Source organism: Monodon monoceros, unplaced genomic scaffold, assembly GCF_005190385.1.
Source record: "Monodon monoceros isolate NGI ecotype Baffin Bay Population unplaced genomic scaffold, NGI_Narwhal_1 Super_Scaffold_4, whole genome shotgun sequence".
NCBI lineage: Eukaryota > Metazoa > Chordata > Mammalia > Artiodactyla > Monodontidae > Monodon > Monodon monoceros.
In genome coordinates this window covers 56184730-56211350 of record NW_021703781.1, presented here as the reverse complement: position 1 = coordinate 56211350, position 26621 = coordinate 56184730, and the positions used below count along the sequence as shown (strand labels likewise).

Sequence of the window (26621 nt, the reverse complement as noted above, 5' to 3'; positions counted from 1 at the left end):
AAAAAACGTATGGATACCAAGGGGGAAAGGGGCTGCGGGTGGGGGTGGGGGGATGAGCTGGGAGATTGGGATTGACATATATACACTATTGATACTATGTATCAAATAGATAACTTCTGAGAACCTACTATATAGTACAGAGAACTCTATCAATGCTCTGTGGTGACCTAAATGGGAAGGAAATCCAAAAAAAGAGGGGATATATGTATAGCTAATTCACTTTGCTGTACAGTAGAAACTAACACAGTATTGTAAAGCAACTATAATCCAATAAAAATTAAAAAAAAAAGAAGCAATATCCATAATATAACTGCTACAAAACTATAAGGATAGACATATAAACCCTCCCCAAAACTGGCAACAGACATGAACAGGCATTTCACAGAATAAGGAAAATACAAACAGTAAATATATCTACAAAAAGATTATGAGCTTCATTAATAGTCAATAAAATTACAAAATAAGATTATTAATGAGAAACCATTTTACACCTCCAAAATAGCACAAAATTTTAATTTGACAATACCAAAAGTTGGTAAAAATACAGACCAAGTGGCTGTTGAGTCTGTAAATTGATACAACTCATTTGGATAACAATTTGGCATTATCTTGCAAAGCTGAAGAAGTTCATATGCTATACCTCAGCAATTCCACTGCTAAGACTATACCCCAGGGAAATGAACAAAAAATTTACAACAGTTGGCTAAGGGGAGGGGAGACTTGACTAATAGGGAAGGGCATACCCACTGCCCCAGTTTTGGTAATGTTCTATTTTTAAGCTGGGTTGGGGACACTGATGTCCCTTATATGCTGTATAAACCCTAACCCTTACTCATTCCATCCAAAAGTCAATGAGAGAATCAGAATACCACAGTGGTATTCCTGACTGTTATTACCTGTATGATCTTAGCCAAGTTTCTTAGCCTCTCTGATTCCCAGTTTACAGTTCTGCATTGCATAATGGAGATAGTACCTCCTCACCCATTTGTTGTAAGGCCTGGCATGCTATTAGGAATATTAAAACCCAAAAAAAGGTTGGCTGTTATTATGATAATGCCTGCTCTGTTAAGTCGTCCCTGGCTAACCCACTCCCCCAGAGAGTATTAGTACTCCTTTTTTGTCACCCCATGGCACAGTACATACCTCTATTTAAACATATCTTATACTCATTTATAATTATTTATTTAATCTCTCTCTCCCATGAGTCTATGAGCATCTCAGAAAGAGACCATAATTTATCACCTTTTTATCCTCAATGCCTAACATATAGTAAGAAAAATGATAAATACTGAATGAACAAATGAATAACTGAAAGAATATCAAGATTGACTCTTCAGTATTGGTACAGCTCACATCCACCTCTTGTGAGAACAATTACTTCATAGAAGACAAGGACTCTAAGCCAGGCAGGCAAACCTTCTTTCTGTATTCCATGTTTGTTTCTGTACTAGAAGTTACAAATCTTCCATATTAGGCACTCTATGGACAAAAAGAACCCACATTTATCCACCAGTCAAATCATAATGCTTCTGTTTTCACATGTATCTTCCTGAAGTCTTCTCATATGCTATTTGCATGTTCACATTTCTTCTGTGATATACAATTCTTTATGTAATTGTCCATTCTTCCCATATGTATATATGTGTCTTATTTTCTTTGGTTCTAAATAGATTATTAGTGCTCGCTTCGGCAGCACATATACTAAATAGATTATTAGCAGACCATTAAGTTATTTTTTTTCTTCATTGCTTAAAAGTTGTTCTTATTCAATTAGAAATTAGATTCTCCAAAGGCAAAGACTCAGGTTTTTTTTCTTTTTCATGGTGCTTTGATGTCTAATACAGAGCTATGTAAACCACGAAAACCCTGATGGGCTTTCTGAGAGGAAAGAAGGTACCAGGGAGCTGAACAACCATCAGCTGGCCCTTCTGAGGTTTATTTTCACTCGATCTCTCAAACATCCCAGAGAAGCACCAAAGACACAGAGTTTTTAAGGTTTCCAGAGCTAGACAAGGAACGTGCCATAGTTCTGTGTTTTGTTGAGAGTGACCCAAAATTACTAAACTAGTAAACAACTTGCTGGACTCAAGAAATTTACTCAAAGGGTGGAGGTAAGAGAAAATCAAACCAAGAAAAAAGCTGGTGCCCTGACAGGATACAACTGGAAAATCCTCCCAACCTGATAATCAGGTGACCAGTGTACCTCAGCTCTGCCATTCCCCCTCCTCCCTCTATGGAGATTCTGAGGTTATCCCAAGAATTATATGCAAGGTGAGCTACTGAGATAAGCTCAAAGTTGTCCAAAGATGCCCCTTCTGCCAGCTTGGAGATGAAAAATGAAACAAGACTTCTTTCCCCCACTCATCTTTTAACCACTCAGGGCACCCAACATGACAACTAATGGTGAAAGTTGGCAGAGTACGACAAAGATTAAAAAGTGAGCCTGGTGGGCTTCCCTGGTGGCTCAGTGGTTAAGAATCCGCCTGCCAATGCAGGGGACACAGGTTCAAGCCCTGGTCCGGAAAGATCCCACATGCCGCGGAGCAACTAAGCCCATGTGCCACAACTACTTAGCCTATGCTCTAGAGCCCACGAGCCACAACTACTGAGCCCATGCACCGCAACTATTGAAGCCCACGTGCCTAGAGCCCATGCTCTGCAACAAGAGAGGCCACCGCAATGAGAAGCCCACACACTGCAAAGAAGAGCAGTCCCCGCTCGCTGCAACTAGAGAAAGCCCAGGGGCAGCAATGAAGACCCAAAGCAGCCATAAATAAATAAATAAATCTATTAAAAAAAAAAAAGTGAGCCTGGGGACTTCCCTCATGGCCCAGTGGTTAAGAATCCGTCTTCCAATGCAGGGAACATGGGTTCGATTCCTGGTCGGAGAACTAAGATCCCACATGCTGTGGGGCAACTAAGCCCGTGTGCTCTAGAGCCTGCGTGCCACAACTGGAGAGCCCATGTGCCACAATTAGAGAGCCCGTGCACTGCAACTACTGAGCGTGTGCACTCTGCAGCCTACACGCCAAAACTAGAGAGAAGCCTGCACACAGCGAAGAGCCTGCGTGCCGCAACGAAAGATCCTGCGTGCTGCAACTAAGACCCAACACGGCCAAATAAAAAAATAAATAAAAAGAACCCCCCCATATCGTTCTTTAAAAAACAAAAAAGTGAGTCTGGAGGACTTCCCTGGTGGCACAGTGGTTAAGAATCCGCCTGCGGGCTTCCCTGGTGGTGCAGTGGTTAAGAATCCACCTGCCAATGCAGGGGACACAAGTTCGAGCCCTGGTCCAGGAAGATCCCACATGGCACGGAGCAACTAAGCCCATGCACCACAACTACTAAGCCTGTGCTCTAGAGTCCGCAAGCCACAACTATTGAGCCTGCATGTCACAACTACTGAAGCCCGTGCACCTAGAGCCCATGCTCCGCAATGAGAAGCCTGCACACTGCAACACAGAGTAGCCTCCCACTCGCCACAACTAGAGAAAGCCCGCATGAAGCAACAAAGACCCAACGCAGCCAAAAATAAATAAATAAATAAATAAAAAGGAAAAAAAAGTGAGTCTGTATGATTTACGTAGAGAATTGCAGTGATTAAGTCTCATAAGGCCTGCCCGTTTTGTATATCAGGGGTCATCCTCCACTGTCATCAGGCAGAATCTAGTCCACAGACATACATTTTTCCTCCTGTAAAAGGTTTTTAAATAATTTAACTAGTTGCCAACAGTTTAAAACACAATGATCTGAATTCCCAGTTTGTCTTGAAAAATAGGAAGAATGGTCATACTGTGCCCACATTCCAGTACACTACAGTCACTACTACATCCTAATACATTCCCTCCTGGCTCACTTCCCTCATTTACATTACCTGCCTGATACTCAGGCATTTGAGCTTGTAATCCCTGCTTTATTTACATGATGGCAACAAATCATTACTTCCATGATCACATCCACTGCAACTGGGGCCCCAAATCACCACAGTGCCCTATTACATTTTCATTTAATTTAAACAACTGCTGTGGAACACACTGAAATACAGAAAAAGAGGAACAGTAAAAACTAAACACCTGCCAATTACATTTACAAAGCTCTTCCAGCCAGAGATAAAATGAACCTCCCTTTCTCCCTTCAACTCAACTCCACAATTACCCCAACAGCAGAATCACTCTAATTAGTCACCTTGAACCACAGGGACAGACTGTGATCAGCCAACAGAAGTGGTGTAAAAAGACTAGGCTGATCCTTCCAGTGAGTACTGTATAAATACAATGGGTCTCCTCAAAAGCAGGAGCTGTGTCTTTTTCCTCTCCAGCTGCTCACACTAGCCAGTCTAAGTGCCCCATCAATGAAGTTATTATCTAAAAGTAGCAGTCATTCTGCCTTCTGGAACACGGGGAAGTGAACTAGTAGTGTAACTCTGAGAACTTCGAGTTCAACTGGGATTGGTGCCCAGCTACTCATGAGGAGATGTGCCTACAACCTGAGTTCCGACTGTGCCAATGAGCATCAACGTCAAGGTTAGAACATACTGTCTACCACCACCTTTAAAAAGAAGCTGGAAAAAAAAAAAAAAGAAGCTTAAATACTTAAATACAAGTCTTGAAGGAAAAACAAATTTTCTGATCTGGGATGGGGGCTGGGAGTAAAGAACTATTCCTATCCAGAAAATGACTTTTCAAAGTAAGAAAAGGTAAAATCTTGTTGCCTGACTTAACCTCCAGGCCCAACTGAAAAGATGCTGAACTGGTCACACTATCAACCCAAAGACTAGACTGCCTATTATGCAAAGCATTATCAACTCAACAGGGCTCAACAGGGTATATCAACCCAGATGAGAAAGGCAGACCCATCAAACCTGGATACTTCCCGAGATGACTATGTCATTTCATTAGCCATTCTAAATTACTTTTTTGGAAATTCTACAATATAGATCAGCAAGTTAAAATGCAAACAGTTTCCTATACCATTTCCACCTCACTTTATTTATTTACTTACTTTCTTATTTATTTATTTATGGCTGTGTTGGGTCTTCGATGCTGCGCACGGGCTCTCTCTAGTTGCGGCTAGCAGAGGCTACTCTTCGTTGCGGTGCACAGGCCTCTTGTGTGGCCTCTCTTGTTACGGAGCACAGGCTCTAGGCACACGGGCTTCATTAGTTGCAGCACTCAGGCTCAGTAGTTGCGGCACGCAGGCCCTAGATTGTGCAGGCTTCAGTAGTTGTGGAGCATGGGCTCAGCAACTGTGGCTTGCGTGCTCTACAGCACAGGCTCAGCAGTTGTGGCCCATGGGCTTAGCCGCTCCACAGTATGTGGGATCTTCCTGGACTAGGGATCAAACCTGTGTCCCCTGCACTGGCAGGCGGATTCTCAACCACTGCACCACCAGGGAAGTCCCACCCCATTTATTTTAAATCAATAAGTATCAATACAGCAACCTAAATGTCCATAAACAGATGAATGGATAAAGAAGATGTGGTACATATATACAATGGAATATTACTCAGCCATAAAAAGGAACAAAATTGGGTCATCTGCAGAGACGTGGATGGACCTAGAGACTATCATACAAAGTGAAGTAAGTCAGAAAGAGAAAAATAAATATCGTATATTAACACATATATGTGGAATCTAGAAAAATGGTACAGATGAACCTATTTGCAAGGCAGGAATAGAGACACAGATGTAGAGAACAAATGTGTGGACACGGGGTGGGGGAAGGGGGGTGGGATGAATTGGGAGATTGGGATTGACATATATGCACTACCATGTGTAAAAGAGATAGCTAGTGGGAACCTGCTGTACAGTGCAGGGAGCTCAGCTGGGTGCTATGTCTTGACCTAGATGGGTGGGATGGGGGTGTGGGAGGGAGGCCCATAGAGGGAGGCAATATATGCACACATAATATATACATATAGCTGATTCACTTCCTTGTACAGCAGAAACTAACACAACACTGTAGAGCAACTATACCCCAATTAAAAAAAAAAACAATATAAACAATGCTATCTCCCCTACCAACGTGCGCGTGCACACACACACACAACTTCAGGAGAGCAGAGTTTAGTCACTCTAGAACCTAGATAGTTTTCCCTTCTAACACAATGAGGTTTTGATCCTCCTTATTACTACCTCACCATGCAAAAGTCCTGACTGCCAGGGCTAGAATCAGGGCACAAGTCAGGATCACATACTAGAACTAATCCTAGGGGGGCTTCCTTGGTGGTGCAGTGGTAAAGAGTCTGCCTGCCAATGCAGGGGACATGGGTTCAAGCTCTGGTCCAGGAAGATCCCACATGCTGCGGAGCAACTAAGCCCGTGCGCCACAACTACTGAGGCTGCACTCTACAGCCCACGAGCCACAACTACTGAGCCCACGTGCCGCAACTACTGAAGCCTGTGAACCTAAAGCCTGTGCTCCACAGCAAGAGAAGCCACCGCAATGAGAAGCCCGCGCACCGCAACGAAGTGTAGCCCCCGCTCGCCACAACTAGAGAAAAGCCCACGTGCAGCAATAAAGACCCAGTGCAGCCAAAAATAAAATAAATAGGCACAGATAACACTTATTGAGTGTCCACTATATGCTGAAAAGCATTCAGGTTGACATGCTCTAGCTAGACTGGTGCACATACATTGCTACTGCTTTTAAGAAACGCATAAACTGAACAGAGCAATCCCCAAATGGACCTTTCCATTTGCGTCCTCCACAGGGCTCAGAGGAGTGCCTTGTGTACCTAATTTAAAGGCATACAAATTTCTATGTCGTGTATTAAAAGACACTGTACCTACACTCTTCCTCATTTTTAAAGGCATTCTTTACCCTTGAGGGACTTTTATAGCTTTACAATACAGCAGTTTATCAAAGATCATCATAGTGCCATAAACTATACTTTTGGGGTTATGTTCCATCATTCACTCTGCAGCCCTGACCCTACCACTTTTTATTTGACTGAACACCTCTCATGACTCTTCTTACCCACTAAAAATAACAGGCCAAAGTACCAACTTCACAGGTATTCAAATCCCTCTCTGCTCTCGTCCAAATATGTCATAATAGAGTGGCTTCCTTGTGACTGAACTTCATCTCCTTAGGCCAAGTGAAGACCTGGGGAGGAAATGCCAACCAAGAACATACACCAGAAGAGAATATTACACAATATAAAAGATCGTGTAAAAGAAAAAACAGGCTCAGAAGATAAGTCCAGTGTTTACATACAGTCCCAGACTGGCAGGTGAGCAGCCCCATAAAAGGAAAGCCTTCTCTTAGCCCAGGTCCCCAGGAGGCTGGCCTCAGTCCTTCCACACCTTTTCTCACTACCTGGTCTAGGTTGCATTAGTTCATCATCATTAATGAAGCAGTTCAGCTGAATTAATGAGGCAGTCACACAGAAGTGGGCGCTGCACAAAATCTGGAGAGACTCTCATATCTAAGGTCTAAAAATCAACCCTGAAAAGTAGATACAATACTCTTCAGATTTGCTTTCAGCTTCTGAGGACTGAAGTCTTTAGGATGCAAAAAGCTTCAGAAGAGAGAAACTGAAAGCTAGGTTAAGCCGAGAAACACAGGGAGGATTCCGGTACCCGCAAGGGTTGAAAAGCCAGAGTTGAAGTCGTCCCTCCGGCGGCAGGGGCCTGACCTTTGCCCCCTACACCTCTCCCAGTTCCCTCCCACAGCAATCTCTCCCTCGTCTCGTTCCTGCCCCTGCGTCCTTAACCCACCCCGGCTCATTCAGTTTAAGGGCCCTCCTCCTCTTATTCCCTCTCGCTATGTCAGGGCGGCCTTCACGACACTGGAACTCTAAGAAGAGACTTCGCTGACCTGTCAGCGGATCCAAAATGGCGGGGCCTAGTCCCAGGACCGGCAGCCGCTGCTCATGTCCAGCCCGGGCCCCGAAGGCGTCCCCGAGCGGCTCTCCCGGCTCTGGTGGCAGATGGGAGCAGGGAAGAAGCCCTTTTCTGGGAGTTGAGGCCGAAGTCAAGGCCCGCAGAGTCAGTAAGGAAGAGTCGGCCGGAACGGTCGGCGGAGCCGGCTACCTTCCCTGTCAGCTCACTGACGTGGTAACTAGCCTCAGTCTAGCCCGCTGCCTGGTCACTGCGCGAGCCCTGCCGCGCACAGCCAATCATAGGTTTGCATCGTGAAAAGTGGCATTCCAGCAATCCAATCGAAGAAAGGAAATTGGCTTCGGGAGGCGGGTAGTGCCTAAAGAGGCGAGATTACAAGAGAAAGAAAAGGGTAGGCAGGGAATAACCAACGGATATGAGGACTCTCTGAGTGACAATACTGAGAAACCAATAAAAAAGGAGAAAGTGCGCTGAGCAGTTGGAGAGGTGGAGCTAGGTAGAGTTCGGTTGCAGTGCACGGTTTGGCAGTGGCTGCTGGGCATTATGGGGAAGAAAGCTACGACTTGCTGGAAAGGGGGCGGAGTCCTTTTTGAGAGCCTGAGTGGACGACCCTACTACCCCTAAGCGCAAACCCGCTGCCACTCCCTATTAAAGTCACCTGGGCCAATACCGTGACCTTTGAGGGATCATTTCCTTTCTAGGCAGTTCTGAGCTCCTTCCAGGATGGAGGGAGCAATCTATTCCAACCTCCCTTCCCCCACCGTCGCGTCTGCTTGCCCTGTTTGGCTTCTCATAAATGAGTCTGTCCCATCCCAACTTTGTTTCTATGTCTTGTGCCCCATTCCTATCATCCTGAAATAGAGACAATGGGAGGTGACAAAAAGCTTGGATATCTAATCCAGGTCCTTTCATTTTACAGAGCAGGAAATTGAATCCCAGAATGGAAAGATGGCCCCCACCATCTGTATAGCTAGTTAATGACAGAGCAGAGAAACAAACCTAGGTGTCCTCACCCCCAGTCCAGCTCTCTTTTTCACTGCCCATCGATACCTCTTATGCTTTAGTTTATCAGACTGTGACTCCCAGCTCTGACCATCATCCTAAGCCTTGGACACTCTTTACCTACCTAGAAAAAAGATAATCACACAGGTTATTCCACATCACCACTGACAGGAAACTGCAGCCTTTCCTGAAGCCTTAGAAATGCTGAGAGGCCTGAGGGCAAGACACCCACCGCAGTCTTCACTCTCCTGCCCCCAGCTGCCTCTCCCCTGGCAAAAGATGATAGAGGTTGCTAGGATATTTAGAATTACCTAGAAGTGAGAGTGTGTAGAAAGAGGACAGAAGGATGAGTTTTCTCCTTGCAGATTGAATGGTGGAATTCCCAGCGCATCTGCTGGAATAAATCCCAGTGTCCCTGCAGACCTGAAGAGACTGCTAGGAGACAATGAAAAAAGATACCAACTCTCTCCCCATTTCCTCCCATTTATGGATGACTCAAGTCCAGGGAAGCTCCATTCCTAACCCCATAGGACTGTGGTCTCAAAACCAGACATCCAAAGACCATCCTTGTGCTAGAATCCTCTAATACCAAGAAACCATCAGGCCTGAAATCAGAATTGAAGAACTCCTTAACAGCTTCCTGTACCTGCATGTTGGGCTCCTGATCTCTGGGTCCAGCTGAGGATCTTGCCTCTTTCACCCAACGAGAGTCAGGGGCAGAGGATACAACCACCATAGCACATCTTTCTAGCCCACCTCTGAGCCATTTTCCACCTTCATTTGAAAACTGGGATTTGGTCTCCTGGGCTCATCTCAGATTGAGAGGTCCTGCATAACCAACTGAAAAATCTTTTAAGTGGGACAAAACTCCCTACTACCCTATCTCCACTCCTACATACCTCCAGAAATCAATCAACCTAAAAGTATGAATGGAATTGTGTGTTAGAGATAAGGAGGAGAGAGATGACAATGTCCCAGCCCCTTCTAACCTCCAACATCTTACCAGACAAAACATCTCCCTCTCAGATTTTAGTACTGAGTATCTACATCATGCCTAGGAATAGAAAGATGAGGAAGACATGGTCCTTGTCCTCCTAAATCTTAGCATCATAGGGGACAACACATAAGCTGATCTCTTCCATATCATGGGTGGGGTAATAGAGATACACACAGCAGGGCTGGGGGAGCAAGAGACTACACATCTGGCTAACGTGGGAATTCAGGAAAGGCTTCCCAGAGAGAATGAGGCCTGAGTGGAGCTTAGGGGGATGAGTAGGAGTTGACAAAATGAAGACTGGTTAGAAATATGTTACTGTCAGAGGTGTGCAGAAAACCACTAGGAGCCTGGAGATTAAGACAGGGTCAGGTCCTGAAAGTCTGCTGTGCCACGCAACGGAGCTTAGCCTTTATCCTGAGGGCAAACAGGAGCCACTGAAGGGTTTTAAGCAAAGACATGACTGGTCAGATTCACCTTAGGAGTATATTATATAATAGGGCTTAGGGCCCTCAGGGACACCCTAGAAACCCAGCCTGACTCCACATGTTGCTTGGGACATCTGTCCTATCCCTTGCAACTCCCTAACCTGCAAGCACCAAGGCCATACCTTGCCCACAGAACTGAATTTGGTATCACCAAGGAGCAGGTAGCCCTGGTAAGGCTGGGAGAACATAGCTTGTGTGAGACAAGAGTGCAGACTGACAGGGAACTTGCCCAGGCCTCTGAGGAGTGCCCAGCCCAAGCCCTGAGAACCAGCTAGAACCTCTTTTAATTTTGCGGGGGGAGGGGGAGTAAGGGAGTCATAGTTGAGTTACTTGTCCAAGGTCACTCAGTGATGTTGCAGCTGGTGGCAGGGTTAGAATGCTGTTTTAGTTTGTCGCACTCCAAACTCTGCTTTCTCCACGAAGCCACCTTCCTTGGAGGAGAGGAAAAAAGGGCTGGGGTGGGGATGGGGATGGGGGGGCGGGGGCGCAGCCGAGAAGAGGAAGAGAGAAAAATGCAAGGAAAAAAGGAAAAAGAGGATCAGAAAGAGAAATTAGTCTTTCGAAGTGGCAGGGGAGGGAGGAGTGAGACAAACAGCGGGAGCAGAGGGGTGGCGGAGAAAATAAAAGAGGAAAGAAAGGCGAGACGTGGGAGGATTGGAGCAGAGACAAAAGGGCAGAGAGACAGACAGCGACAAGTGGAGAAAAACGCCGAAACTTGAGCGGCAACGAAGTCTGAGCGCTGAAACCCCACGGCCTCTCCCGGCCCGTGCGCCCTCCCACCTGGTCCTATCCCCCAGCACCGTTCCAGATCGCTCGGTGTGGCGGCCTGGTCCCACCTCGCCGCCGACCGGCCCCGGTTCCGCGGGGATACCCGGTCCACTCTACGCTCGCCCGCTCGGTTCCGCCAAAATGTTCTTCAGCAGCGCCGTTTCAGCCACGTGGGGAGGGGCGTGGTCCAGTTGCTGAGGAGCGCCTCCGATTGGCTAGGGGGCGGGGTTCCTGGCGGCGCGCCGGCCGGACCACCCCCCTGAAGGCGGGGCCAGAACATTCACAGCTGGAAAGGGTGGAGCCCCGGTAGCGCAGCTGGAAGGGGGCGGGGCCCGAGGCGCGAGGCTCGCAGCGGCGGGCTGGGGGCGCCCTGGACTGCCATAAAGTGAATGGGCGCCAGCGGGGGGTGGCAGTCCGCGGCGAGGCTTACTCTCTCCCAGCGAGTCCGGGAGCGCCGGAGCGGAGCGGCGGCCCGGGCACAGGGGGGCGGCCCCCACCCCGGCCGGGTGCCCGGCCTCTGGCCCCTGCTTGCCCTCCAGACTGCGGCCGCCGCCGCCGCTGCCGGGAGTCTGCCTGCTGCGGGACTCACTGTGAGTGCTTGACCATGCGGGGGACAGGGGCTCACGGGGCCGAGGGGCCATGGCCGGACTTCGGGATCCCTAAAACGGGACCTAGGGCTGCTGAACTGGAGAACGGTGCCTGGGGAACGGGTCGAGACAGGGAGGGCGGACTGCAGACCTGGGGCCAGGACTTAGAAAAAGGGAAACTTAGCGCCAGGACTCGGGGGACAGAGAAGGGGAAGACTCGAGGGATCCGAAGAGAAGTCGGAGACATGAGGTCAGGACAGGGGCTCCGGGAAGCAGGGAGTAGAGTCGGGAAACCATTACCAGAAAGCGCCCCGGAATCCGGGGGCGCGGGGCCGACAGCCAAGGAGCCAAAGGGGTTGGCGAGGCCCTGGCCAGTGGGGGCAGCTGGCGGCGGGCGCCCAGCAAGGCAGCAGTTGGCAGTGCCCAACACCCCTCGGCTGGGTCTCAGACTCCAAGGACCGGGAGCAGGGGTGCGTTAGTCGCACAAGCTTCTCTTCCCAGCTGCTTTGCAATTGGGATAGGAACCGTGTTGTGAGAACCCGACAGCGACCGGGTCAGATGGCCGCTGTGTGGGCTGCAAGGCCGAGGTTGGGTAGTCCGAGTGACCAGGCGGCGGGTCTGGTGTGTCTGCCTGGGGTGTCAGGGCCCCGATGGGTCCCGACCTGGGGCAGCCACGGAATTGGACGGAATGTCCGCGGCGCGCGGGGCTCAGGGCTGACAGAATGTCCGGCGCAGCGAGGTTGGTCTCTCCGGAGCAGGCGCTGTGTCGGGCAGTGGTGGACAGAATGTCCCTGGCCGATTGGCATGTCCATTTACCCCGCAGCGCCTGCCCAGCTGCTGCGTGTACGGTGGTGTTTGCTGTGGTGGATTGCCTAGAATCGCAGCTCACACTTTTCAAACTTGTCTCTGCTCCTAGGGGCTGCGGGACATGGAGCAGGGAGTGAGAGTAAAGGCTGAAGCCTGGCCTTGGGTTGGAGTGGCCCGGGAGACATTCCCTCTCTAACCCAGATTAGATGCGATCTGAGCATCACCCCAGACTTCCAGAATCCAAATTTGTGGAGAGAGAGCCAATGGTGGGACTGCTAGTGGGAACCAAGACCAGGAAAGGAAGGAATGAACCACAAAGGGCAATGAGAGGGCAAAGAAGAGCCTAGCACAAGCCCCTGACAGCTTCAGTTCCCTCACAAACTCAGAGTCAACCCCTAATTCCAATACAGCTGACCAGGTACCCCCCAGACTCTGCCTGGGTGTCAGCAGGCTAAAGTCTCCTTTCCCACAGTGGGCAGGAGCCCAGGCCCAAAGAGAAAACGGCAGCCCTTTAGCAAAGCAAACCCTGTGGTCTTGTTTCCCTTTTTGCTTCCTCAGTCCCACCAATCCCCACACCACTCTGGTGGCTGAGAGGAGGTAGGAAGGAGACACAGAATCCAGACACTGGGATCCAACATGGGACTTTATTGCCCTCCATCTCTGGTTGGGAAGGATGTCTCAGCCCTACCCAACTACCCTGTTTGCTTTTCCTACAGCTGGGAGAGGGCCCTGATTTCTTTGGACCCGTACAATGACCGCCCATCCTGACTCCAACTCTTTAACCAGAGCCCAGTTAAGCTGAAGGGAACAGAGTAGAGAGAACTCTCCCAGTCTATGTAAGTAAGCAAAACAGCCCATTTGGCGACTGAGTTTCATGGGGACAAGTGCAGGGTAATATGTTTAGCAATGAGTAATCTAAACAAGTGGGTTTCAACCTTTCTTACCCTCCAACCATGAATGACATATAATACGTCCTACCCACACTCCCACCTCCACTCCTTACTTTTAAATTCACTTATCACCAGCTAGAACATTGTTTTCCAAACTCTTTTGTCCCTCTCCCCTTTTTGATAAATATAGAGTCATATCCCAGTTACCCCCATCCCATTCTGATACCCTTTTCAAGGGGCTTGTGCTCCCATTGTCTTTGAAAACCACTGAAATTATGGGTGAAATGAAAGGCTGAGTCAGGAAAGGAATAGGGAAGGCATTACCTGAAGACTATAGCCCCAAGTTCTACTTTTGCCAAAAAGGCCAAAAAGCAATGGCATTATAATAAAGATGACTAGAAACAAAAGGCAGACCTCCTGCCCCTGCATAAAGCCATTTAGCTGAGTGCATGCCTGGTCACTGGCTCTTAGGGAGAATGTCATGGACCTAGAGAAGGATCAGAGAATGGTGGCAGAAGGGGGAGCCAGAGGCTGCTGGAGAGAGCAAACTTGAAGGTTTAGGCCTCTGGAAAGTGAGATAGGATGGAAATTCACAAAATAAGGAAAGGCCTAGATAAGCAGATTTGTTTGCTCCCCAAATCCTGAAACCAGAGATGAGGGGACCCCTTAGAACTGGAACGATGCAAGCACAGGATGAATAGGAAAATGTTCCTTGGCACACTGTGGGCAGCAAACTTCCAGAGCTCTTTTCCAGAGAGGTGGTAGAGGCAGGAAGTAGAAAAGGAATCCTTAAGGGCTTGGAAGGATCAATGCATGTCAGAGCTACAAATGGTTGCTGGAGCGGAGGGGGCGAGGAGTGGAAAGAGCTCAGTCCCTGGTCTTAGGAGAAGTGGATTAGAATCTCTTCAATCTGTGTAACCGTGGACAAATTCGTCTTCTTAGAGGTGAAATAAGGATGGTCATTCCTGCCATTCAAAGTGGTTTTAAGAGTTAAACGAAATCATATATTTGAAAGCCCTTTGCAAATGGAGAAACACCACAGAAATAAGAAACATTATTGCTATTATTATGCCCAAACTGTAGGTCCCCTGTAAGCACAGAATCTTCATTTCGAAGGGTGGTGTCTCAAGCCTTATATCAGCCTGCTAGCGTCTGTGATCCAGTCATGGGAAGATTCTCAATGACAGATGAGACACCCTATCCTAGGCTTCAGATGCCAGCCACTATCCCTCCCCAAGAAGAGTTCCAGGGAGCTCCCCAAATGCTTAGATCCTCTACCAGACCAAATATCCTGATCTGATCCCTGCCTGCCTCCTGCTCAAGGATGTGAATATGGACCCAGAACCCAGGTCCAGGAAGGGAGGGCAGAGGAGGCAAGCTGGAGCTGAGTTGGGGATGAGCACAAGAGAAAGACACCACCCAAATCTTTTCTTCTCCATTTACTCTAAATGATGCTTCCTAGAGTGTGAGGGAGGGAGATGGCAGCTAACCTGAAGGGTCCACTAGGTCCTGAGATTTGGGACTATCTAGAGTGTCTAGAGTGTCTAGTCCCTAGTCACTGACAGGGACCCATGATAAGAGTGATAGGGAAAGAAAAGAAAAGGCAGTGGGGTGAGAAAGCTGCTTTCAGAACTCTCTCCACTCCTCTTGCTTCCCTGGGGCCTTCTTTTCACCTCTCATAGTTTTCCCTTTCTTACCTCTCCCCTGCCCAATCCATTCTGCTCACCACTGCCAAATAAAGATCCCAAAGACACTGCTTTGATGTCACTCCCTCGCCTACAAGCCTCCAGTGACTCCCACTGCTGGGAGCAATGCTTCTCAGTGGGGGATGAGGTGGGAGAGGGCAGTATAGGAGTGGGAGCGGCATGACACTGCAGGCTAAGCCAACCCCATCTTCCTGGTGTGGTGATGTCACTTGAAGATGTCTCTTGGATAGAAAACATTTATTTTATATTAAAACAAACATAAGTATGGAATGGAATGCAAAATTTGCTTTGATTTTTAACATAAGGCTGAAGATCTCAAAGAAATTTCATACTGGCGGCCGCTGTTTCAGGTTGTGCCCCTAGTGTCCTGTACTACCGTCTCTCTTACTTAGGGTTGTTTTGGTGGAAAAGCTGGAGTTGCTCTAGCCTACACTGTATCAAGCCTGGACCCCCACCTCTTGCCCCTCATTGGACACCCTCTCAGCCTGACCATTATTCTCTGATGATCTCCCATTGCCCACACTGAGACCCTGGCCGAGCTAGGCTCCCTGCTACCCTCTGAACCTACTGCTCTGTTATTTAGAAGCCTCTGCCCCCTCCTCTGCCTCCCTAATTTCCAGATCAGCCAGGTGCTACGTTCTCTGAGCCCCAAAACTTGACACCACCTTACATGTGCTACCGTCTTTCTGATCTTGCATGATCTGAGAATCAGGCCCATGCAGACCACCATTCCATCCTGTGCTCTGTTTGCCTCCCTAGACTGTAGGCTCCTAGAATTTAGGGTCTGTGCCTTACCATTCTTGGGTATCTGTCTTAGCACCTAATGCTTGTTGAAGGAAAGAAGGAGGGAAGGGGGGGAAGGGTGTAGAGGCCCATTTCTCTGATCCCTGATTTACCCCTTGATAAATTAAGTGCATCAAATCATTGTTGCCTCTACCCGAGTCTTAGGGTTTCCTCTTGGCTGTGAGCTGTGAGCCTTGTCTACAGCTGTCTTTATTTGCCCTCATTTGCTGACTGAAGCTCAGCAGACCAGACAGTGTGGGTGCTCGGCATCCCTAATGAACATGAGGCTGTGTGCACTTAAGGGCCTCACTTTAGTTTTAGGTTTATAGGATGGTTCTGTCCTAGTTTAGGGCCCTGGTTTACACCTGTTCGCCAACTTGCTGCTTGCTGAGCTGAGCCACAGCATCACAACTCCATCCCCTCTTATCTTCTTTTTCATTCAGCCCATGCAAGAAAAGGTTTTCTCCCATTTCAGTTCCAGGGTGTGCCTCCTGCCTTGGGTATTATTATTGCAACTACTTGGGGGCTCTTTGGCTGTGACCCTGGTCTACCCCTTTGGCTTCAGGACAAAAGTGGGCGCACATGGCAGTTGCCTTCTTGCCATGAGTTGTGTCCCTTGGAAACCATAGCCTCCCCACTATGGCCTCGCTGGTCTGTGACATTCTCTGATCTCCTCCTTAATTATCTTGGATATTTTGTTCTTGCTGCAGTCCATGACAGCTTCCTGTAATTCCATGCCGTACTTCAGAGTCAGAGGTCACCTGCAGGCCTTCTATTCTCCCTAGGGCTGGGATTGCCACCCTGACACCAGTGGGGCCTGGGCCATGCACCCCCTGCAGGGTGTGTTGGAAAGGCTGGGGTGGGGCAGGAGGCCCCCCCAAGAGCTGGACTCAGCACCACTGTTATCTCTTGACTCTCTTTGGCCCTTCCTGGTATTTCCTACCAGCATCAACCAAACGTGTGGCTTCCAGACCTACTGCCTGTCCCTGTCCACTGAGTGAGGCGAAGTCCCTGGCCGCAGTCCCAACTCCCCAGCTTCCCGACCTCCAGCAGTTTGGGGGAGCTTAATCCTCAGCCAGCCTGTCTCCAGCTCAGACAACAGCTTGGCGCCCCCAGCCTCTGCCTGACTAGCCCACCGGACACAAGTCTGCTAGAGGCCTCTGCCCCCACCCGCTCTCTCTGCTGCCTGCCTGCTATTAGTGTTCCTGCTTTTTCAGCTCCACAGGCAGGGCCCTTCTCAGCCACACCCCCTCTTTCTGCTATGACTAACCCAGCCAAGAGCCTGAAGCCTTTATTCTTTCCTCTACCACCAGTCACTGGTGCCCAAAGTGGCTCCCAGCTTGGGCTACTCTGCCCATTTGGCTGTTTCCTTATTGACTGGACCCTCCTTTATGTTTAGGACAGGGTGCTCACAACACACACTTGCATCCCTCTCTAAAATACAGCATGCTTCCCTTTATTCAGAGCAACTTTTCACTGGGAGACACAGGATCTAGGGAGGTGAACCACTCAAGCAATGGCAGAGACAAGAATGAGATCTTATTTACCACTCTATCCTGAGTGCCTTACTCAACGCCCAGCTCACAGAAGGTGCCAAACAAACAACATTTCAATGAATGAGGGGGAAAACAACAAGTACAACAACTTGGATAGAGTTTGACCCCTACCCATTTTTTAAAATAACTTTATTTATTTATTTATTTATGGCTGTGTTGGGTCTTCTCTGCGGTGCACGGGCTTCTCATTGTGGTGGCTTGTTGCGGAGCACGGGCTCGAGGCGCACAGGCTTCAGTAGTTGTGGCATGTGGCCTCAGTAGTTGTGGCGCACGGGCTTAGTTGCTCCCGGGCACGTGGGATCTTCCCAGACCAGGGCTCAAACCCGTGTCCCCTGCATTGGCAGGTGGATTCTTAACCACTGCACCACCAGGGAAGCCCCCTACCCATTTTAAAATGTTATGTTTTATTTTAACCTTGTAACAATACTGAAGGTAGATAGGGAAGGGATCATAATCTCACTTTTACAGATGAAAAAATATGCCTAGATAGGTAATTTGCCAAGGACACACAGCTAGTAAGCTGGGGAGCCAGGACGTGAACCCAGATCTTTTGACTCCAATCCTAGTTTCTTTGGGGTATACCAGATTACTTTCCCAGGAGGGGCCTCGTCAGTTTCTGCCCCCCACTGCTACCCAATCCTCTTTTTCCAGCATTCTCATACCTTCTCCCCACTCAGCCAAACAGGCTCTCTCCAGCAGCCACTGAGTGTAGACCACTCCCTCCCGTGGCTCCTTTGGCTTCCTCCTCCCCCACAGAGTCCTTAGTTCCTGGGACTGAGAGCTGAGGTTCAAAGGGGCCAGGAAGGGGAAGGGGGAGGATAATGGCTAGCTCCAAAACAGCCGAGGCAGCTGTCCCTGTCACAGAGAGAGGAGACTGTGTGACGGTGTGTCCATCTGCCTGAATGTGGGAGCGCGTGTGGGAGAGTGTGTGTTTGTAGGCCTCTAGCTCCAAGTCCTAGTGCTTATTTTGTCTGAGTGGGGGCCCGTGTGTGTCTGCATGTGTGTCTGTCTGTCTCTGGGAACACACAGCCTGAACTCTGCTTTCTCAGCCTCGTCTTTTATTCTGGCCCTTATCTCTCCTCACCCTGCCTCCCTCTGCTGAAATAAAGGGTGAAACCAAGACACAGGTATGGAATGCTGGGGGAACGGGAGTTTGGAAAATGGGAAGTCTGGAGGCAAAGCAGACTGGAAGGATGAATGGCAATGGTGTGATTCAGCTTTCCCTACAGGGAAACCCAACTGTCCCTATTTTCCCAGCTCTGCCTTGCTCCTGTGGGCCTCTGGAGAGGTCAGAGGCATGGTTTGCAATTTTGAGGGCATCTTGGGTATGAAGAGACTTCAGAGCACCCCTTTTTCCAGCTCTCAGTTCTAAGCCTCCCCAGCTACTTGGGAAGAGCTACTAGTCAAGACTGCTCCAGGTCCCTCCCAATGGCCTCTCCCTTCTATTGGAGCATCATTGGGCCAGCCCTAAGCCTCTGGCTCCAGTCCTCATATCTGGAAGGGGAGGGAAGCAGAGCAGCCCCATCCCTGGCCTGACTTCTCTCCTTCCTTCCCGGGGTTCCATTCAGCCCTGCTTCTCCAACCCTAGGAGAGGGTCCAAGGTCTAGTCCTCTCTGCCTGTGGAAAGAACAGGGACTGTTTCTCAACCTCCTGCCTTGACCTCTGACCCATCCCCAATCTAGCTTGAGAGGTGGAGAGGTGGGGGGACAGCTGTCATCTCTGAGCTGGTTGAAGGGGGCATTACTATGTGCAAATACAGGCCGCTGCCCATCTGTGCCTCCCTGAGAAAGGCTCCTAATAAATTCAGAGCAGCCAAGTGACACACGTCTCAATCTAGGCTAATCCTCCACATTAATGCCACCTTGCACAGCCTGCATTAAGTCCCTGTTAATGGGGAGGCAGATGGACCCCTCCTACCCAGCTTTTCATCCCTGTGTCTCTGTCCCCAGACTCCTTTGGTTCTCCTCTGACCAAGAGGCATCTGGAGTCTTGAGCCCCACTAGTGCCCTTTTCCCTTCCCCCCACCAGAGGGGGCCTGGGAGAGCCAGAAGGAAAGGGGACCCTGCAGGGGAGACTTGGAGGGGGACCCAGGCAGGCTCCTGGGTAATGTCAGGTAAGGTTTGGCATAGGGAGTAAGGGTAGGAAGGGGGTTTTAAGAAGCCCACATCCACAGCCTGGGGTGGGCCAGCAAGAAGCTGTGCGTGACAGTGGTGACTGGTAGGGTGCAGTGTGTGTCTGGGCAGGTATAGAAGCAGAGAGTGATTTTCAAACTCGTTTTTGATCAAGGAAGACTTTCTTCAAATGAAATCTCTCCAGAAAGCATAAACAAAACAGACAAAAGCAGGGCTGCCCTAGTTGAAGTAGACCCGAGTAAGATCAGGCTAGATCTCTATCCCTGAGGTTAGCCCTAAGTTCCAGTCCCTGAGGGGGTTTGTGAGGAGGGCCCCAAAGAACACAGTCTGAAAAAGCAAACAAAGAGAAGCAGTTTAGGAATCTCCCAGACCTGGTTCAGATCCCAGCTCCACTGCTTACAAGCTCTTTAACCTTAATCATTACTTCAAGTCTCAGTTTCCTCACCTAAAAAAGGGTGATCATACCTAATATTGATGCATTCTTGTGAGGGGAGAGATAATGAGGTGAAGACACATAGTAAGTACTCATAAATGATAGCAGTGATTCTCCTTATGGGAGACATATCAGGCCTGGTTCAAAATCAAATCTGTCCCACTGGAGAGTGAATAACACAGGTTCAGACTGCGTCTCAGGTGTGACTGGCTGAGAGGCATGTTTGAGTTTAAGGGGATATTGGGCACTCGTGTGAGAGGGAATTTAATTTTTGAGTATGTGGTGTATGGTATGTGGTGTGCAACAGTGTGGTTTTCATTAATTCAGTAAATATCTGTTGAACACCAACAGTGCACCAGGCAGGGTTTTAGGTGCCCAACACTGAAGAGATCAAAGTCTAGTGTGTATAACTGTGTATAAAATCTCTTGAGTATACACCTCTCCCCGCCTTAGGCTGCTGTTTCACCATTCTATCCTAGGGCACCCTACACAGGGGTAGCTTTATGTCGGTGGCAGAGAAAAGGGGCAGAGAACTAGTGGGGAAACACTACTGGGAACCGGATAACCCGGAGATTTTCTTCCCATTAACCAGGTCTGTGTCTTCGCTTCCCTCCAGAGTCCTCCCCCCATGGAGTTCGGCCTGCTCAGCGAGGCAGAGGCCCGGAGCCCCGCCCTCTCGCTGTCAGATGCGGGCACCCCCCACCCCCCAATCCCGGAACACGGCTGCAAGGGCCAAGAGCACAGCGGTGAGCGCGCCACCTTCTGGGGGTGGGGGAAATAACAGCTCCATCCCTAACGAGGGTGGGACCCGGGAGTGCAAGCCCAGGTGGGAGTGAGGGGCCCCGCCGAGGAAGTCCCCGAGCCCGGGAATCCGCACAGGCAAGAACGCGCTGTGACCGACCCCACCCCGGCCCCTAGACTCGGAGAAGGCCTCAGTTTCGCTGCCCGGCGGCTCCCCCGAAGACAGCTCGCTGAAGAAGAAGCAGAGGCGGCAGCGCACGCACTTCACCAGCCAGCAGCTGCAGGAGCTGGAGGCGACCTTCCAGAGGAACCGCTACCCCGACATGAGTACGCGGGAAGAGATCGCCGTGTGGACCAACCTCACCGAGGCCCGCGTGCGGGTACGCCGCCCCCCACCCCCAGAGCCGCCCCCCTCACTCCATCCCGGGCCTCCCTCTCGCGGGCCGCTCAGCAAGTAGCTTCGGAACCAGCATCCGGTAGTTCTGCCCTGCCTGCCCCATCCTCGGACCCAACACCCGACGTCCCCCGGCCCCGGCCCCTGCCCGCACGGCCTTCTTTCCGCCAGGCTCCAATCTCTGCTCTTCCTGCACCCTTTCACTCCAGACGGCGCGCTCCCTCTCCCCGGCACTGTCTCTGGTTCTCCTCTTCACCTCTCCTAGACCCGATCCTGCTGCCCACCCCCGCAGCCCTGTCGCCTCCGACTCAGTTCTGCGGCAGACTGTTTCTTTCTCAGCCCGCTGACTCCGTGAGCTCTTCCCTCACCCCGACCGGCTGCTCCACCACCCCATTCCCGTTTCTGGGGTGGTTATGCTCCACCACCTCCTCTCGCTTATGCTCCGCCCGGCCCCGGACCCCGCTTGGTCCCCTGCCTGGGCGACCCACCCACCAGCCAACTGCGAGGGCCGGGCCCTGACAGCCTTTCTCCCACGCCCACAGGTGTGGTTCAAGAACCGGCGCGCCAAGTGGCGAAAGCGCGAGCGCAGTCAGCAGGCGGAGCTGTGCAAGGGCGGCTTCGCGGCGCCGCTCGGGGGGCTGGTGCCGCCCTACGAGGAGGTGTACCCCGGCTACTCGTACGGCAATTGGCCACCCAAGGCGCTGGGACCGCCGCTCTCAGCCAAGACCTTCCCGTTCGCCTTCAACTCGGTCAACGTGGGGCCTCTGGCTTCACAGCCTGTTTTCTCGCCACCCAGCTCCATCGCCGCCTCCATGGTCCCCTCGGCCGCGACTGCCCCGGGCACTGTGCCAGGGCCCGGAGCCCTGCAGGGCCTAGGTGGGGGGCCCCCCGGGCTGGCTCCGGCCGCAGTGTCCTCCGGGGCAGTATCCTGCCCTTACGCCTCGGCCGCAGCAGCCGCAGCAGCAGCCGCCTCCTCCCCCTACGTATATCGGGACCCGTGTAACTCGAGTCTGGCCAGCCTGAGGCTCAAGGCCAAACAGCACGCCACTTTCAGCTACCCCGCCGTGCCCGGGCCGCCCCCGGCCGCCAACCTCAGTCCATGCCAGTACGCAGTGGAACGGCCTGTGTGAATGGCCCCGCCCGTCGATCATCCCTGAGGGCGGGGGCGATAATTTACGGCCTCTACGGACTGGGGTCGTCTTGCCTGGCTTGTCCCCGCCCCAGGGTCTGAGAGGGGTGCTGGGGCAGTCGGGCTTGGGGAGGCGGCCGGCTCAGGAGAGAGCCTTCCCCCTCCCAGGCCTGAGGGGTGGACTGGGCCCTTAGTCCGCGCCCCTGGAACTGAGGCCAGGAACAGGGACCAGTTCCCCGGAGGGCCAACTCACCCTTGGTCCACCCCGCCTTCTCCAGACTCCCCTTCCCCGGTTTTCAAAGATAAATGAAATAAACGTGCGCGGACTGTCAAAGGCCTGATGATTCAGAGTTGCGGTTGAGCCTTCTCCCCTTATCCTTCCCCATGTCTAAAGGAGAGCTGGGTGTACAGGAAACAAGATAGGGGTCCAGGCTTCTAGGGCTTCAGTCCTCCCCAGGCCACCATCACCAAGACGGGGAAGCCTGGGGATTCCTGGAGCTGAGCGGCGCACGCATGCGTGCGTGCGTGTGTAGGTGTGTATGGCTTGGACAAAGCTGGTACTGCAGCGCCACCTCGTGGTCTCATGGAGGATAACTGGAAGGTCTGATCTCGAATGCTTACTTAAAGATGTCAATTCTGCAGCTTAGGAAGCCTATGACTTTAGAAAAAGTTACTCCACCTTTCTGCAGCTGTTTCTCACTGTTCCTATGAGGGGCTTGGGCCTCTAACAGCAATAAACTTCTGGTCTGTAACAGACATTTATTAAGTGCCTACCAGGCCTAGTATTCTTATTGAGTGTCTGTGTGTGACTCATCCTTCCACACACCACACCCTCTTAAGCTTCTCACCCACTGCCAGCAGCCCTCCTCCATCACAGCAGTCCCCTTCATCCTCAAAATCCCCAAACCCCAAAAACCTTGTTGAAATCTTTAATTTAAAAAATAGAGCAAGAAGAAGAAAGATTTCTGGAAATATAGATCACTCAGCTCTGGGGAGCCTCTTCAGTCCCACTCCATCCCAGGGACTGTTTGGCCTTCACATTAAAAACAGAAACAGCAAAGTACTAGATCACACCCCCACCCCAGGGGTGACACTTCTTGACTGTCATAACCTCCTGCCACCTTGGGGTACACATCCCGTGGGGAAACCATGCAGAAAAGGCATCCTAATTATCTTCCCAAACCTAAGCTCAGCCCCTCAATGCCCTGGGGAGGAGAGAGCTCGGGGCTCCTTCTTTTCTCCAACCCTTCACTGGCTCTTGGTCTTGGCCTTGACCTTGGTAATTACATAGTTTTGGTGGAAGAACTGGACAAAGAGGAGGAAATAGGTTGTATACAAGATGAAGGACCAGAAGAGGTGTTCCTTTGTTGTATGGCATCCCTGTTCCTGTCTCCAGACGTAAGTCAGGATACCGACAGTAGCTCCCATAAACATCTGCAGGATTTGCAGGCTGGTGACGAGCATGGGACACCACCTGGGGGGCTTTACTTTGGCAGCCTTCAGAGTATAGTAGGTGTACATGATGGCATGTACACCGTAGTTCATGGTCATGAACCAGCCGCCTGCAGCCACCTTGTTCTTGTATCCAAAGCTCTTGTACACTAGCTCTGTGCTGTGGTGGTACCAGTGCACAAAGATGAGTGGCCATTTATACAGGATGATGAAGGCCGTGTCTCCTGGGAGATGGGGAGTCATAGCTGGCATACCACCCAGTGTTGGGACCACCCTCCGCACTGGAAGTGGGGGCATATGGGGAATTGTCAGGGCAGGGAGAGGGGTTTTTGTGGCAGAGAATCTAAGGAGGGGCTTGGGTGAGAGGTGTTGTTAGGACCCAGGGGTGGGGAAGGGACTTTCCAATGTGATGGGTAAGGCGGAGGGGCCCTGAGGAGGGGTGCAGTTGACTGGACACCAGAGAGACGAAGCCTTGCCACTCACCAAGTTCAATGATCTTGCTGAGAACAAAGAGGCAGGATCAGAATTTGATTATGGGATTATCGGTGAAGATGAAGAAGCATACAGTTTTCTTTAGGCTCCCCTAAGTAGCACAGTCCCCGTATAGCCCCATGTCCTCACTGCCCCAAGGATACTGAAATGGGACAGAGGAAAAGGGTGTAAGGGTCATTCCCAGGCATCAATCCACGCTTCGCCTGGTCAAATTCCACCACCTCCCCCCGCTCCACAGGGGATGGGTCACAGCTTCTGAGATCCTGTGGCCAACCTGGTAGAGCCAACCAGTAATCTAGAAGACATGAAGGCTAGGGAAGGACCAGGGAGTGCTGGAGGTTGGGACTGAAAGTTGAATTAGGGAATAGGGCTCATGGGATGGGAGGAGATGGGTGGCAGGATGGGGGGTGATCGAAGGAGTTTGGGGGGGCGGAATATGGGAAGAAGGGGCTGGGGAAGTTATTGGGAGGTCTTGGGATAGGGTATTAGATGCAGAGAGTATTAGAGGCTGGGGGAAATGTTGGCAGTACCAAGACTCCATGAGCACAAGAGGACTTGTGAGAGAGAGCAGAGACGGCCAGTTCGGGGACTGGAGAAGGAAAACAGGGGAATATGGGAGGAGGGGGGAACCTGAGGAGAGAGTTAGAGCTGAGAGAATGGGATAGGAAGAGAGTTAGGGGGCAAAACTTGGGGAGTTGATACAATTGAGGTTTCTAGAAAGTTTTTAGGGATAGAATGTGGGTCTAGGGTATAAAAGGGGTGGTGGGGGGGGGGGTCTTACCTGAAGATTGCAAGGCAGAATGACCAAAGGATGAGAGGTCCCTGCAGGTTGAAGCCCTTCTGTGCCTTCATGTAGTTCTGCCCCACAAAGATGAGCAGCAGGTAGATCAGAGCTATGGTGAATGAGGTTGCCCTGGCAGGCAGAAGGGAGAGGGGATGGGCTTATGGGTAGGTGCTGGTTAGAGGAATGCCCACTCATATCCCCAGGTGAGTGCTCTGGGTTGGAGTCCTACTTCTGCCATTTACTAGCTGTGTGACACTGGAAAAACTACTTAGTTTTCTGAGCATTAGTATTCCCCTTATTTTGTAAGAGGGGAATACCACTCCTCTCCTGACAGTGTTAATATATACAAAGTACCTAGCACAGGGCAGGGGCTATGTCCAAGGTTTCTGTGATTACTGCTCTCTCAATGGGGTTGGGAGACGGTGACAGCTGCTGACCCATGCCTAGAAGCAACCCAGGACTGTGGTGTAAGAAGGATGTGGCAACAGCTTCTGCCTGGTTGGGTCATGACAAATTGGAGCACAAAGTCAACCCACAAACACCTCTGAGGAGCTCTTAGGCAAAGCCCGAGGAAATTTTGGAAGAGTATCTAGATTTTGTCTCCTTCTCCACAGCAGGGATGATGGAGCATTTGAGGAACAAGATGATAACTGTGAAGGGAAGGCTGTCCCCAGGTACCAGCACTATGCACGCATGCGCACACATGCGGCCACAAAGGATGGAGAGTCATCTATAAGGTGGGTGCGAAGTAGGAGTTCAGATCAACTCCATTCTTCAGAGACCAGTTCTCACTACACTCTTTCCTCTTGGTTTCTGTCTCCTCCCACATTCCTCACCCCATCCTCTTATTTCTGCCTTCCTTTCTTCCAGACCTAACCTCTCTGAGGTGCCACACTACCTGCACCTTGGACAACGGGTACGTGAAGCCAGTACTGGGGAGCCCGATACCTTTGCTCTTTAGCAAAATCACTGTGGGTATTCTGTGTATCGCCCTCCCCCTCTTCCGCCAATCCCCCCAAATAGCAGTCATCAGAGTTGGGCCCCTGACACGGCTCTTCCCCTTCTCCAGGTCTCACCAGTACTCCTCCAAAACGGGCCTTATGTCCTGGAACAGCTCGAAGTTGTAGGGCAGGAACATCTGCTCTACTTCATCTGAGACATTCATGGCTGTGACCATTTCGTTCTGTAGATGCTGAGCTCGGGAGCTTAGGGAGCTGGACGAGAGTTAGGGGACCGAGGATGGAGCGAACCTTGGGGCAGGACTGACCAGACCCAGAACCCAAGGTACTACGCGGCAAGCCGAAGAGCGTCAGATCCAGGCACGTGCGCTGCAGTCCAGCCGGCTTCCACCACCACCGCCGCCAATGCGGTATATAACGCGGAATTGTCAAGCAGCAGGCCTCGGAGGCTCGCGGCCCCTCCCTGCGCCCGGCCATTATCCAATCTCGACCAAGATACGCCCCTGCCCCACCCCTGGGCCGCAGCCCGCTCTCTGATTGGTCATTCAATGGATGAGGCTCCCCCCCCCCCAGAAGCCTCGCACTACAGTTGGCCTTCGCCACGCCCACCTTCCTATCTTTTTCTCCCGGCAACACTTCCACTCCCACCTGTTTGGCTTAGCCATTGTGGCCTTGCTAGT

At 50.9% G+C, this 26621-nt stretch overlaps 3 protein-coding genes across 8 annotated transcripts in view; 1 reads left to right on the top strand and 2 right to left on the bottom strand.

Annotated features, from left to right (window-relative positions):
* Positions 1–8100, bottom strand: part of GBF1 (golgi brefeldin A resistant guanine nucleotide exchange factor 1) — a 121239-nt gene extending 113139 nt beyond the window's left edge. For 3 of the 5 annotated variants that reach the window (XM_029201233.1, XM_029201232.1, XM_029201234.1), the window contains exon 1: positions 7822–8100. The gene's annotated coding sequence lies outside the window, so the exon portion shown is untranslated. The remainder of the gene's footprint in view (positions 1–7821) is intronic. The other 2 variants (XM_029201230.1, XM_029201228.1) reach the window with 2 other exon arrangements.
* A 3405-nt stretch (positions 8101–11505) lies between these two features.
* PITX3 (paired like homeodomain 3) lies at positions 11506–22858 on the top strand. 2 transcript variants are annotated; one of them, XM_029245860.1, is made up of 5 exons: positions 11506–11686; positions 13207–13326; positions 20607–20736; positions 20909–21111; positions 21668–22858. In XM_029245860.1, the coding sequence occupies exons 3-5, from the start codon at positions 20619–20621 to the stop codon at positions 22253–22255; spliced, it is 909 nt and encodes a 302-aa protein (XP_029101693.1). In that variant the 5' UTR covers positions 11506–11686; positions 13207–13326; positions 20607–20618; the 3' UTR covers positions 22256–22858. The 2 variants fall into 2 exon arrangements, with proteins under 2 accessions (XP_029101693.1, XP_029101694.1); XM_029245861.1 differs by lacking the exon at positions 13207–13326 and having other exon boundaries at positions 11511–11686; positions 21668–22588.
* Positions 22859–23190: 332 nt separating this feature from the next.
* ELOVL3 (ELOVL fatty acid elongase 3) lies at positions 23191–26360 on the bottom strand. The gene is made up of 4 exons (XM_029244559.1): positions 26059–26360; positions 24980–25111; positions 24190–24206; positions 23191–23930 (listed from the first exon to the last, which is right to left on the bottom strand). The coding sequence occupies exons 1-4, from the start codon at positions 26157–26159 to the stop codon at positions 23503–23505; spliced, it is 678 nt and encodes a 225-aa protein (XP_029100392.1). The 5' UTR covers positions 26160–26360; the 3' UTR covers positions 23191–23502.
* Between the last annotated feature and the right edge of the window lie 261 nt (positions 26361–26621).

What these genes read in the sequence shown, in the direction of transcription:
- PITX3 (XM_029245860.1), top strand. Translation starts at nt 20,619, where the DNA reads ATGGAGTTCGGCCTGCTCAGCGAGGCAGAGGCCCGGAGCCCCGCCCTC. An exon ending in CAAGGGCCAAGAGCACAGCG is followed by an intron (nt 20,737 to 20,908) that starts GTGAGCGCGCCA and finishes CCCGGCCCCTAG; the next exon opens with ACTCGGAGAAGGCCTCAGTT. An exon ending in TCACCGAGGCCCGCGTGCGG is followed by an intron (nt 21,112 to 21,667) that starts GTACGCCGCCCC and finishes CCACGCCCACAG; the next exon opens with GTGTGGTTCAAGAACCGGCG.
- ELOVL3 (XM_029244559.1), bottom strand. Translation starts at nt 26,159, where the DNA reads ATGGTCACAGCCATGAATGTCTCAGATGAAGTAGAGCAGATGTTCCTG. An exon ending in CCCGTTTTGGAGGAGTACTG is followed by an intron (nt 25,112 to 26,058) that starts GTGAGACCTGGA and finishes TCTGCCTGCCAG; the next exon opens with GGCAACCTCATTCACCATAG.